This window comes from Martes martes, assembly GCF_963455335.1.
Source record: "Martes martes genome assembly, chromosome: X".
Classification (NCBI taxonomy): domain Eukaryota; kingdom Metazoa; phylum Chordata; class Mammalia; order Carnivora; family Mustelidae; genus Martes; species Martes martes.
The window spans coordinates 5,489,297-5,503,690 of NC_137897.1; the positions used below are offsets into that span (position 1 = coordinate 5,489,297).

At 46.4% G+C, this 14,394-nt stretch overlaps 1 protein-coding gene across 1 annotated transcript in view; it reads right to left on the minus strand.

Moving 5' to 3' along the window:
• The window catches only part of ANOS1 (anosmin 1), a gene marked incomplete at its 5' end in the record, with an annotated part of 172,503 nt that overhangs the window by 68,458 nt on the left and 89,651 nt on the right, over positions 1 to 14,394 (minus strand). Inside the window, one exon of the mRNA XM_080795728.1 lies at positions 4,008 to 4,070. Within this exon, the coding sequence (XP_080651854.1) occupies positions 4,008 to 4,070 (63 nt within the window). The remainder of the gene's footprint in view (positions 1 to 4,007; positions 4,071 to 14,394) is intronic.

Here is a 14,394-nt window from a genome sequence, read left to right on the forward strand (position 1 = left end):
GAGGCAGACGTGAACGCAACACGGACACAACACGGAAAGAGACGAGACGCGGAGGAGAAGACGGCCGAGAGGAACCGAACGGGAACAGGGAGCTCGAGTGGTGGCACCAGCGGGCTGAGGTCTGTGAACCGGCCTCTACTTGTCCCAGCTCTCCGGTTCCAGCTCACCCCTCCTGCCGGAGCAGGGGTCACCGCTAGTCCATGAGTCCCATTTCTATCAACTGCATTGGGTTCAGCAGCCCTCACGGCTGTTTCAGAGAGAAGACCTATCGCGGAAGTGCGCTGTCACATTTGACACTGCTAGCGAGAGAGGTTTCGGATGACCGCCAGTGACACCTTCCTTCAGATGTCACAACATCCACCCAGCGTGACGGATCTTAAGGGGTCATGTGTTTATGAAGCCAACACCGTGCTCCACCTCGTTCCTCCAGATCCTACGACAGCTTATTTTAAATCACACAAATGGACAGTTTGCGTAGAGCACAGAATGCAAAACAGGACCAGGAGAGCGAGTCACAGAACACATAACACCGTGCACCGATTCACTAGTTTTGTTTTATTTCCGATGACTCTGCTCTGCTCAATGCCTCGAGGGGCCTGACCTACCACTTTTTATTTGCTTTTTGTAGCAGACACAGCTCAGAGTGAGCGCCACTGAGTCACAACTGCCCCTGACGTCATCACCTCCCTTGGCCTGTGTCTGTGTGTGTGTCTGTGTGTGTGTGTGGTGGTGGTGGCCATTGCGACTTGCTTCTAACCAGTAGCATATGGCAAAGGGGAAGAGGTGTCCCTCCGGAGACTGTGTTGTATCATGGAAAGCTTGGTCTCAGCAGACTGTGGGTCGAGAGGTCTCACTGGCCTTGAAAAAGTAAATAGCCATGTTGTGACCGGCCTGGTGGGGAGGATATGTGGTGAGGAACTGCAGGCAACCTTCAGATGTGAGAGTGGCCTCCAGCCAACAGCCACTGAGAGAATGCGACATGAGTCCCACAACCATAAGGGGTGCATTCTGTCAACAAACACCATGAGCTTGGAGGCAGACCGTGAGCAGAAGCACCTGAGCCCACAGACGAGAAAGCAAGCCCAGCAGACACCTTGATGATGGCATCGTGGGACCCTGACACAAAGAACGCCTTTAAGTTATGTCCAAACTCCCAACGCACAGAAACTGTGAGATAAGAAACGTGTTGTCCACGGAATGGGAGAAGATATTCGCAAATGACACTACCAAGGGCTGATATCCAAGATCTATTAAGAATTTCTCAAACTCAACACCCAAAAAACAGATAATCACGTCAAAAAGTGGGCAGAAGACATGAATAGACACTTCTCCAATGAAGACATACAAATGGCTAACAGACCCATGAAAAAATGGTCATCATCACTAGCCATTAGGGAGATTCAAATCAGAACAACATTGAGATCCCACCTTACACCAGTTAGAATGGCCAAAATTAGCAAGACAGGAAACAACGTGTGTTGGAGAGGATGTGGAGAAAGGGGAACCCTCTTCCACTGTTGGTGGGAACGCAAGCTGGTGCAGCCACTTTGGAGAACAGTGCGGAGATTCCTCAAGAAATTAAAAATAGAGCTTCCTTATGACCCTGCAATTGCACGACTGGGTATTTACCCCAAAGATACAGATGGAGTGAAAAGAAGGGCCATCTGTACCCCAATGTTTATAGCAGCCATGGCCACGGTCGCCAAACTGTGGAAAGAACCAAGATGCCCTTCAACGGATGAATGGATAAGGAAGAGGTGGTCCATATACACTATGGAGTATGATGCCTCCATCAGAAAGGACGAACACCCAACTTTTCTATCAACATGGATGGGACTGGAGGAGATTATGCTGAGTGAAATAAGTCAAGCAGAGAGAGTCAGTTATCATATGGTTTCACTTATTTGTGGAGCATAAGGAATAACATGAAGGACATGGGGAGTTGGAGAGGAGAAGGGAGTTGGAGGAAATTGGAAGGGGAGGTGAACCATGAGAGACTGCGGACTCTGAGGAACAAACTGAGGGTTTTGGAGGGGAGGGGGATGGGGGCATGGGAGGGCCTGGTGGTGGGTATTAAGGCAGGCATGGATGCATGGAGCGCTGGGTGTGGTGTGTAAACAATGAATCTTGGGACACTGCAACAAAAACTGATGATGTATTTTATGGTGACTAACATAACACAGTGAGAAAGAAACAGAAAGAAAGAAAGAAAGAAAGGGAGGGAGGAGGGAAGAAGGAAGGAAGGAAGGAAGGAACGAACCAACGTGGGTTGTTTTAAGCCCCAAAGATTGGGGTCATTTGTTAGGCAGCAAGAGGTGACTAATATAAAGACACATGAAGTTGAGGCCAGGTCAGCATATGTTTTCTGGAAAAGTCTGGACGGAATCCCTGAAAAAGCCAAAATGTTCTGGGGAGCATGAATGGATGATACGTCAGCTCCCTTGCGGGAGGACAGAGACCACGACCGAGGCCCGTGTCCCACCCCCAGCACCAGAAGGGCTGGACACAAAGACACCGGGAGGTTTTTCCCGTGTGGGGGTTCACAGCCAACACTGAGCGTAGCCGTGAGTGTCCTCGCAGAGCAAACGGGCTGAATAACTTGGACTCTCGGCCCGTCGGCCGTATCACTCGAAGCATCCCAGTGTTCGCCATTACAAAATGCTCCCGACGACCGCGGCCACCGTAGCCCTCAGGCCCAAAGCGCTCCCAGCAACACGGACTCATCACGGAAGCGTGTGCAAACCAGCACATGCCAGTGCCCGCCACCAGACGCTGAGCAGAACTTCCCAAGCCGAGTAGAAGTGACACTAGGACAATCCCGCGCCGAACCTGCTCGTGCTGAGAAGCCCCCCTGCGCTCCGCTCTGCAACCACGGGGAACCCTCCGCTTCGAGAACCCAGGAACACCGTGACCCCGCCACTGTCCAAGGGAAGTCGAGTCACAGCGCGCTCGGTCGCAGGGAAGGTGTGAGGCCGGGGCTGCCGTTTCAGGCTGGGTCCCTCTGCCTAGGGTGGCGGGCGGCACACGCTCTGCTCTTCCCCGCGCGTGAGGACGGTCAGCGGTGTCCGGCCCGCGGGCACCTGCAACCCACGGATGCAGCTCCTGGCACCGCGGCTCCGCATCCGGACGCTCGGGCTGGAACCCGCGCGCCCTCCCGGTTGAAACCCAGGCCGCGGGGCCCCAGGAGCTCCTCGTGCCGGGGAGAGGCGGGGTCCCGCGGGCCTCCCGCTCCCTTCCGAGGCGTCCCAGACCAGCACTCCGGGCCGTGCCACAGGCCTTCCCGTCTGCCCTCCCGGCCCTGGACAGAGCTGCCCTGGTCACTGGAGGGGACACTCCCACCGCTGCTCCCCACCGGCCCGGGGGAGACGGTCCCGCTCTCCCTCCTCTGCGAGGCCGGCGGGCGGCAGCGGGCCAGCCCACGTCCTCCTGGCTGCGGCCGAGCGCATCCCAGGCTGGGCCCGAGCCCCGACCGCCGACTTGGCCTTGAGGAGACGGTCCCGCAGCGCGGCTCCCGCCCTCCGCACCAGCAGGGGCGGCAGGGGGGGTCCAGGCGGCAGCTGTGCGGGACAGTCACACCCTCTATTCTGGGCCCGCACACGCCGCCTGGGTAGAGCCTCCCGCCCAGCACACGGGGCCACGGGGGGACGGTGAGCGGAAAAGGCCGAGAACCTGATCCTCTTGGGAGAACCCGAGCAGCACGAGGACGTCAACACCGCGCTGACAGTGACTCGGACGACAGCCCGGCCGGAGACAAGGGGGACAGCAGCAGTTTCTACGTCGAAGACGGTCCCCGTCTCTATGCTTATGTCCTAAAGTTGCTTCCAATCACGGAAGCACTGGGGAGCTCGGCTTTAAGGCAGCTCAACGGTGTTTCTCCCGTTCACATGAGCTCTCCAGACCCGCACGGCCACCCGCACGGCGGAAGGCGGCGGCCCTCGGTGCCACTGGCCCGGGCGGCGCGCTGTCGGCCGCCGGGGGACCTCGGGACACGTGGGGGGTCCCCTTACCTCACAGAAGCTCTGGCACTGCTGCTTCCGCGGGTCCCACGACTCCCTGCACGGCTCCAGGCACTGGGGGTAGAAGCAGAAGGACAGAAGGCGCGGGTGAGACACAGCCCAAGGACAGCCACCTGCTCCCCTTCCCCTGCCCTGCCTGGCGGGGCGGGCGTCTGAGCGGGAGCGTCACCACACAACAGAAGCCGCCTGTGTCCCCGCGACTGCAAGAGCCTGGAGGGGACGCGGGACATGGCGTTCACCCTCGGACACGCACCATCGGGCAGAACCGCCCGGATGAGAGCATCTGCATGGGGCGCCCGGCTGCTGGGTGCGTGGACCACACCGCTCTCGATCTCGGGGTTGGGAGTTCCAGCCCCACCTTGGGTGCAGAGAGGACGTCAAAATAAAATCTTTAAAAAAGAAGTTTTCTAAATGTGGTCGTCACAGACGACTTTTGTTTTTTCAGAAACTTTAACATGAACCTGCTTTACAATTGGCAACTATATAGGACTATATAGGACGGTTCTCTATATAGTGCGCAGGGAACGGGTGAAGTTGCTTCATATTAAATATCTATATATAACATCACTGTTAACTAATCTTTAGCTCATTGGGTCTCACAGCATTAACACGCACCCAGTTTAATTACTCTAATATTTTGAATACATCGTAACATAAAACATAACATAAAACATAAAAATATACCAAATAAATATTAGAATATAGTAAATTAAATTTACCAAATAAATATTAGAATATATTAAATCTACCTAAATATATGGAATAAACTCTGACATGAGTTTTACAACAGAGAATAAAGTCTGAATATGTGTTTAAAATGTATTACCCTATATAGTAACAAATCAAAGTCAATAACTAGGCTCCAATATTCATTAACAATCGTAATAATAAATAGTTAATAATAATAATGTATCGCATATATAATAGTACATTATATATATTAAATGTATGTGCATTATATATGTAATAAAGAATATTGCTGAAAAAAGTATATATACAAGTATATATACTTTTCTACTATATATAGTAGGATCTATAGTACTAGTATGTGTACCTGTGTATATAATTTATTACTATATATAGTACTTGTATAATGTATAAAATATGATTACATACCGTATCTATACTATATACATACTGTATACGTTACATATACTGTACTACCACACCATGGAACTCTGTATATACACACCTGTATGTACACCACAGCATTACATATTCTGCAAATACTATATATACTACATAAAATACAGTAAGCTTATATAATATATAGTACCATATATACTATATACAACATATAGTAATAAATAAGAGATCACAGCCAGTCCTCATGGTTGAAATTAAAATGTCACATTAATATGAATAGCGATTTGATTCTCAATTTTATGTTTTAATGAGTAAAAATGAATATTCCCATACAGTTAAATGTCAGTTCTCTAAACACTGGCTTACTGCTGGCTCCCATCAGGTCATTATTATTTTATCTATATGATTTTTATTTCATTCTTGATAAATTTTCCAATTAGGATCAATGTTCTCAGTTAAATTCCAGATAAGTATACCCTAGAATTCGGGATATATAAATATGTATTTTTTTCATTATTTTTTTACTCCACTTGGTAGCCAACTCCCCCTCTGTTTTAAAATATAGTTTAAAGTCTAAGGCACTCTACTGTCCACGCGTCAGCTGCCTGTCACAGCCACTCGGCTCACGGTGTGATCAATGACCAACAGTATGAACCTCACCTGGCAGGTGATCAGAAATGCAAGCTCACGGCCTGCCCCTAGACCTAGAGTCAGACTTTCTGGGATCGGGACCCAGGAGTCTCTGTTAGCAAGCTCTCCAAGAAACTCTGATGCTTACTAAACTTTGAAAAGAACCACCTGATTGCAGTAAACATCTCCCAATACATAAGTGTATCAAATGACTGCGATGTACAACTGAAGTGAAACAATGTTGCAAATTGTATCTCAGTAAAGCAGGCGGAGCAGGAAGAACTGCTACAGGATTTGATTGGGGGGGGGGAGTCCACAGGGCCACCTGGGTGGTTCAGCTCCTTGAGTGACTGTCGATTTCAGGTCAGATCATGATCCCAGGTTGTGAGGTCAAGTCAGGCTCCACACTGAAAATGGACCCTGCTTAAGACCCTCTCTCTCTCCCTCTCCAAAACAAACAAAAAGAGTCAATATTGTCCCTTTGTTTTATTTCTCACTAAGTAAGACCCCATCTATTTCTTGTAAGAATATTTTACATTTTATATTCTTTAATGTTGCATACGAACAATTCATTTTTTAGTTATTTTAATTTTTAAAGAGTTGAGCTTTTCCATGATACTTTTCCAAGACCTACACAAGCTTGTCCCAAGCTTCCTGGTGTCCACCTCTCCCAAGCATGTTAAAACAAATGCACAGGTTTTTCTCAATATAACAATTGTAAAAGAACACCATTTTTCTAACAGCAATGAAGTCATTTTAAAAACTTATCTCCCAGGGTCCCTGGGTGGCTCAGTCAGTTAAGCATCTGCCTTTGGCTCAGGTCATGGTTTCGGGGCCCTGGTATGGAACTCTGCACGGGGCTCCCTGCTCAGCGGGGAGTCTGCTTCTCCCTCTCGCTATGCCCCTCCCACCTGTTCCTGCATGCACATAGGCACGCATGTGCGAGGGCTCTATATCTCAAATAAATAAAATCTTTAAAAAAAAAAAAAAAAAACAAAACTTGTCTCCCTTACATATTTTAGGAGTTCCTTCAAGAGTTAGTTTTGTTTCCTAAAGGTCGAAAGGTATGTCTGATTCCTTATCCTCAGACTTCTCTGTGTTTGTTTTAAGACCTTGGCTCTGAGCCAAAAAAGTTTAATGGTCACTTAATAAGTCTCTCTAGACCAAATTCCTTCTCGAGACCATTTGAAGTGAATTAATGGCACTCCTCAGAATACCTGGAGATTTTGTTCGTTTGGAGACGCGTCCTACGATGGGGGAGGACCCCCTCCATAACACCTGGGGACTTTTCATGGACACAGGCTCAGCTACTGACACATTAAGTCCTTATCATTTTATTCCGGAATCATCCAACAAGCATTCATTCCACATGAAACTGCTCAGTGCAAATGTGGCTGACGGTGTCTCAGCATAATTCACGTTGCTTTGGATCGTCGCTGAGAATGTAAACTGTGACACAGGCTAACTGCACACGTGCTCAGTGCCATTGTCACAATCCTCGACATCGGGGCATTAAAGAGCATCAGTCCTGGGAGAGCTCCACAATTCCACACGAGCCTACTCCTGCCAGGCTGTGGAACAAATACTTTATATAAAACAAACACCACTTACAAAAAGAGGCATACTTGTGAGATGCTAGTGGAAGCAATGCGTAACACACTTGTCTTGTTAATCTAGCACCATCATCTGCCAAGTCCAGCATCAGGAGATGCCATTTACTTAAAGTTGTTTCACTGGCATGCCTGCCTCCTTTCCAATAACCAGTCATCATCCGTGTCTAAAGATACATCACAAAATGTTATTAATGACAGCCAACATTTTCTTTTAATAATCCCTCTGTGAAAACTATCTGACAAGAAAAGCCTGGATATGGAAATACGAGTAAATCTTTGCGGGATCCATTTGCCAAAGCTCGATTTCTTCATAGTGCTCTTAGCCAGGTAAAATGATTGTAATAAAAGCCGGGGGTGGGGGGTAAAAAAGCCCAACCATTTCTCTCATCCTTCAAGCAAAAAGAAAGAGTGTCCTGTTTCTCCAGATTAAAAAAAAGGGGGGGGGGATTTTGTCAAAAGAGGGCAGACTCAAATCTCATTTCCATAAGAAAAATATTACATGGAGATGACTGCTTTGGAATTTACCACATATCACAACTGTAAGTGCCCATCAAATTACCAAAAAAAAAAAAGAGAGAGAGAGAGAGAGAGAGAGAGAGAGAGAAACCCACCAAAAAAAAAAAAAAAGGAACTGAATTTACTATTTTAGCACGAGGCATGTGGCGGTGAACAGGCCAACGACAGGCCAGATTCTCGGGAACATCCCATGGGCTGTGGCAATACAGCTGGTACACAAAGCCTGGGTGTGAGCCCCATCTCTGCCATGAGTCTAACCCACAACTGTGAGAAAATCATGTAATTATTCAGCCTCCATTTGCTAACTCAAATATGAGAAAACAATCGTTCATATTAACTCGTGAAAAGTTGTATTTTTCAAAGAGTACCAGAACTTGTATGGATTTATAGAGCACTCTGAAAATTATTTATTCAGTGGAGCCCCATAATACCAGATCGACAGAGGTATGTCAAGTTGGGTACCATTATTCTCACATTTTAGAGGGAGGAAACGGCCGTGTACAGAGGTTGACTGAACAAAGCAAGGGACTGTGGTCGAGGCTTCAGGAACTGGACGTTGGACCCACGGTCTGGCACACTCAAAAGAATGTTCTTCCCAATACAGAACGTTGCCCTGTTAATGCCACGTGCTGCGAAGGCTTAATGCGGTGATATATGCGAAAGGCATTTGGAAACTGAAAAGTACTTTGCTAATCTGTGAGCTTCCTGAATCGCTATGATCTCGGAAAGGATTCAGCTCCAAAATGCCCTAGGTAGGTGTTACAGATGCCAAGGTACTTATGAAATCATAACCTGTTAACAGGACCGACTGTTTCATATCACAGACAAAGGGATGCGACCCTTCGGAGCCGAAGTACTGACAATGAGTGAAATTGTCGACATCGCTTTGGTGACGCACCGTCTGGACAAATGACCACAAGCGTCCATATCTTACGCAGAATCACACACGTCCATGAAAGGAAAGTATACTGCCTTATATTGCATTACCAGCCAAGGAAATTCTATTACCTAAAAAGCAATTACAATAAATTCTGAAGCATAAGTTTCCTGTAAAATTCAAATTTTCACACACGTCCAATAATCGGGAAACAGAACCCATAATTACGTTACATTAAATAAATAGAAGCCACTAAAGTAAAGCACCCAGCACTCTGCACATTCCAACCTGTTCAAATTAACAACCGATAAATCAACAAATAAAGATTAGTAGTTCTTACGTGAGACGTATTCATCTCGTCTCCAAGGTGGCGGGAAACGGGCAGTCATTCTGCCTTCAAGCAACCTATAATGTCCGCGGGAGGAAGCACGGGCCTAAGTGTAAGGTGGTGAAGCTTCCGGCAACAGAGAGAAGAAGAAGATGCCACGAGAGCCCGAGGGCGTGATGCATGTTTCCATACAGGACACCTGGAAAGGCCCGCAGAGAACTGAGAACTCGTGAGTTAACTTAGGAGAAGGGGGACTGGACCAGCTTCAGCCGATCTGGGGCCTGGATGAGGTATGCGGGGGGATGTGGTGCAGGACAGCTGAGAGAGCAGACGCAGTGGACTGCAGCCTGGAAACATGGCCCTCGGGATTCAGGGACGAGCCACTGACGGTCCTAGAACAGATAGCTTGAGTGTTGCTGCAATATAATGACTTATAAAAACTACATATATTTGGTCATTTAGATAACCAAAATATATTTCTCAAATACATTTAACAATCTTCAAGTCCACTGCTCCTGAAAATGTTGCAGAGCCGTGAAGGTGACATGGGTGTCTTGCTACTAAGAAACGTGACTTTAGGGCTCGCCCCTACCCTCACCAAAGGGCACGGGCTGGTTGACAGGAGGAATAATCATGTGAACTCGCCATCCCACCCCCTGACTTGTGGGGAGAGGAGACGGGCTGGAGACTGAATCAGCTAATAGTCAATCCCAGCGAGGTCGTACAGTTTTCATAAAAACGCAGCAGGACCAGAGCACCGGGCTGGCTCAGTTGGAAGTACCCGCGACTCCCGATCTTGGAATCTTCGAGTTCAAGCCCCATGTGGGGTGTAGAGATGACTTTATTAATATGTATGCATTACAATATATATACTATACACACACACTTGTACAGATTATAATATATAAGTACACTATATACACACAGTACTTCATATTCATACTTTATATACATTATATACATAGTGTATGGCGTTCTGGTATATTAATAAAGCAATCTATGTTGTTATATACACTATACATATGTGAAGTATATAACTTAACACAGATGGCTTTATACATATATGAAAGTATCCTGCAAAGAAAAACCCACAAGGGGACTGGTCTTCTTATCCCTTCCAGACATTTTTCACGCTTGGGCAACCAGAACACTTCCATGTGTCACAGAGCTGGGCCCCAAGCTCCAAGAGGACAGAAGCTCCTTTGTTGGGGATCCTGCCCTCCGTATCTCTTCACCTGCCTGCTGATTCATGTTCTGTGTCGTATCTTTTAATACACTGGTTAACGTTGAGTGTTTCCCTGAGTTCTGAGAGCTGCTCTAGAAAATTAATCGAATCCTAGGAGGGAGTCATGCGAACTTCCAGTCTGGTCTGTATGTGACATTGGCCCATGAAGTTGGAGTCCAGGGGACAGTCTTACAGGTCCTGTGAGATCTGATGCTATCTCCCCGTAGAAGGTGTCAGAATTGAGCTGAATTCTCAGACACGCTGCTGGTGTCTGGGAACTGGTTGGTGGACTGGGGTTGGGGTGGGAATCCTCCCACATTGGAATTGGGTCCAGGAGCCCTAAAGGAGTTGGAGTAGGAGTCGGATGACAGAGGTACGTATTGCAGCAAAAGACACCGGAGCAGAAGTTTTGACAATGTCTTCCAAAGCTTCTGGCCACCGTTTGTAGTGTTGATATGCCATCTGGATGGCAGAGGAAACTGGATAAAAGGAAAGGGCACATGAGCCTAGGAAAGGCAACGTGGGGCTACGAGCTCACGGACGCAGCTCCTGGTTTGCTATAAAGGACAGGAAGGAGGGGGAAATGAGAAAAAGAAAGCACACCAAAATTTCTAACCTCGATCTGACAGGAACCCATAGGGTCCCTAAGACGGAGGGTTGGGGAGAACAGACATTGGGAAAGCTGTGCAACTGAGACTCTAACATGATGAGTTCGAGGCATCCAGTGGACGTACATGAAGGCAGGCCCAACAAGCTACTGGAAAGGCGGACATGGAGTTCTGGAGAAAGTTGCAGAAACAAGGAGCCTTTATAACCTCTGCTCTTTCTCCCCACGCCATTCATTCATTTGCTCCTTTTATACATATTTGCAGAATTCCATTACCACAATGTCAGTCTAGGTGACAGGTCCGCTAAATCCTTGAACTATGCAAAAAGAATGCCTCCAAGTTCTATACCATCTAGAAAGGTTAAAAAAAAAAAGTCATGTTTGTTGATAAGCAGAAGTCCAGGCTGCATGTGAAAAAGGAAACACAAAATTGAAGAATTTGGAGAGTTGGGATATTCAAGAGCTAGAATGGCAATGGTGAGGAGATCTCATTGCTCGGCAAAAACATTTTTGTTCCCCCTTTTTGTGTTTGTGCACAGGACACTGGAACTTGGGGAGACACAAATGTTGGACAAGGAAGGGATCGGGGGGAGGGGGTCTGAATGAAGATGGAGGAGAAACAGGAAATAATCAACAGATCGAGGTCTCAGAGAATGTTGCACAGGCTACAACATGGAAACACAGGATTTTAGAGAGGCGAGGAGTCTCTGATGCCATCTATCCCAACCCTACACCCTCCAGACTCAGGAACTATCGGAGACGAGGGCACTGTACATTTCATAGGACATAAGGCAGGCTTTCGTAAAAAAATTTTCTGTTGAATAATAAAAAACCAAATAATGGTTTATATTTAATTTTTGTCTTTATGGTTGGCTGGATATAAAGGAAAAGCTTTGGGTCTCACCGAAAAAAAAATAATAATAAATTCAACTTCACATTTCATACAGGTAATGTTAATGCCATCAACAGAAGTTTCCAAAGACCATTTCTGTTTTCTAAATTAATGGCAGCAATTTCTCTGGGAAACTATAGATCTGGTTTTTAGATGGAAGTGGAATTTTTTTCAATATATTTCCTAAAATACGTGCGCCCTACTGCCGTTAGAAGTATTCATGGACTCCCTCCAACTCTAAATTGGTATAGAAATTGTTACAATCGTGTGTGTCGAAAAGTGCACTGTCTCTTGCCAAAATAATGAGATCTTTTGGCAGCCGTCCTGTGGAAGTACAGTTGAACAATCATCAGAGCCTCAACCGCAGAGGGTTAGCATGCCAACCCGGCACAACAACGTTACGCCTTAGACACTTCGTATCACAAATCAACTTTCTCTGAAACGATCAAAGGGTAATTCCTTTCCCACCATGATGTTTATCTACAAATCTGGGCCCCCTTTTATCACAACGGTTTCTCTGAACTCTGACTTTAGCAGCTCTTTCAATTTCAGTGACGTTGTTTAGAAACAAAGAGAAAACAAGCGAAGTGGAAAAACAAGATTCATCAAGGTGGTTCCTACCAGAAAACCACGCTCTCGTGGTTCTTCCTCACCTAAACTATGTCCTTGTGCGTAGCATGAAGTCGGGAATTCTGTTTCACTGAAGACCACACACGCTTTCTTAGCATCCAGATTTTCCGCCTGATCCTCTGCCATGGAATTTTAGCATACCACTGCAGTTCCAAATAATATTCTCACGGTTAGCTCTCAAATTAAAAAGCTATTAATTACAAAGGGAAAGTCGCAACTTAACGGTGGAGAAACCAGACAAAGAGTACTCGAACTACGTGATCAAATCCCATCTCCAGGAATGGGAGAAGCACAACATCCCCAAGGCAGGATCCCCGCCCAAAGGGCAGAACGTGCACTGAACCACAAGAAAAGAGCAGACAAATCCAGAACGAGGCTCCTTCCACGGAGCGACAAGCCTCTAGTCTTAAAAAATACCAACGTTGAGGAAGACCAAGAAAGAATGAGGAATGCTTCCAAACTCAAGGCGACTAGAGATACGCAGCAAATCAGACGAAACAAGGCTACAAAGAACATTACTGGCACAGGGGCGCGCCTTTAAATGTAGACGCTACCTGGAGTAAAGGTGTTACATCAGCGTTCATTTCCCTGAATTTGGTAATTCCACAGTGGTCATGTAGGAGATGCATGCTAAAGCATTCAGGGATAAAAGAGACGTGAAGCCTGCAACTCATTCTTAAACGGTTGGAAATAAAATAACAATTGTAAGGACATGCATACATCCGAGTTTTTGCTATGCAGACATAAAGAGAATGTGATAAAGCAGACATGGTATGCGCAAAAAAGTTAACAATCGGTAAATCTAGATTGGGGTCAGCGTGGTTTTGGTAAAGAAAAGTTATCAGAACACAGCCACGCCCGTTTATGTCCCTGTTTCCATCTCACAATAGTTGACTAGTTGTGACAGACCTTATGTCCAAGAAACCAAAAAATATTTACTCATCTTTCACAGAAAGTTTGCCGTATCCGGATTTAGATAAATGGTATATAGAAGTCCTTTGTACTTTTCTCATAATTTTTCTCAATGTTTAATGATCAAATTAAACATTAAAACTACATCAGGCAGGGGCACCTGAGTGGCTCAGCTGGTTGAGTGTCTGACTCTTGGTTTTGGCTCAGGTCATGATCTCATGAATCACAGAACCGAGCCCAGCAGTAGGGAGTCTGCTTTAAGATTCTCTCCCTCTGCCCCTCCTCCTGCGCTCACCCTCTCTCTCTCTAAAATGAATAAATCTTAAAAAAAAAAAAAAGAAAAGAAAAGAAAAACAATTTTTAATACATAAAGTCCATTTTAAATTACCCGAAATCTCAAAATCACAAATTTTCTTCATCTGGCATCCTTAAAAAGCTACCCCAGACATAGATCTACGAGCAAAAGAGGATGGAAAATCATAGAGCGGCTCTCAGTGAGCTTATCCAAATAAGGAAGAGTGCAGATTCACAGACAAACGCTTCAGGTCTGAGACCTGTAGTGACTGGATGGTACGTCCTCCCTCAGAACTGTCTGAGAATCTCCGGGCTCCGTAAAGTTAGACCCAATAGGGACCATCAACAGAATGGTTTCACCACAGCCTTGGGAACCCTGCAGTAAGGGGACAGGGACGGTAGACTCACCCTGGAGACTTCACTCAGGTGGCTGTGTGATGAACCCCATCATCCTCACTTTGTCTTGGTTTTTAACGCCAAAACACAGGAAACACCTCGTTCACACCTCGAAAGCAGTCTCCCGCCTTTGTACTAAATAAACCCTTCTTACAACATCAAAGCAAAAGGTTCCTCATGAGGAAAAGAGGAAACGAGGCGAACCTACTCCTTTCGCAGTTGTGGGCCACTCCGGGACGTGTCCTGAATAATGATTAGCTTTCATCAGTATGTGCACTTCCTGCCTAGACTCACACATAAATTCCAAAATCAGTAGATGTCATGTTTATTACAAGTCCAACGAGGGAAAACTGATGTTGGTGCTTGGCCAAG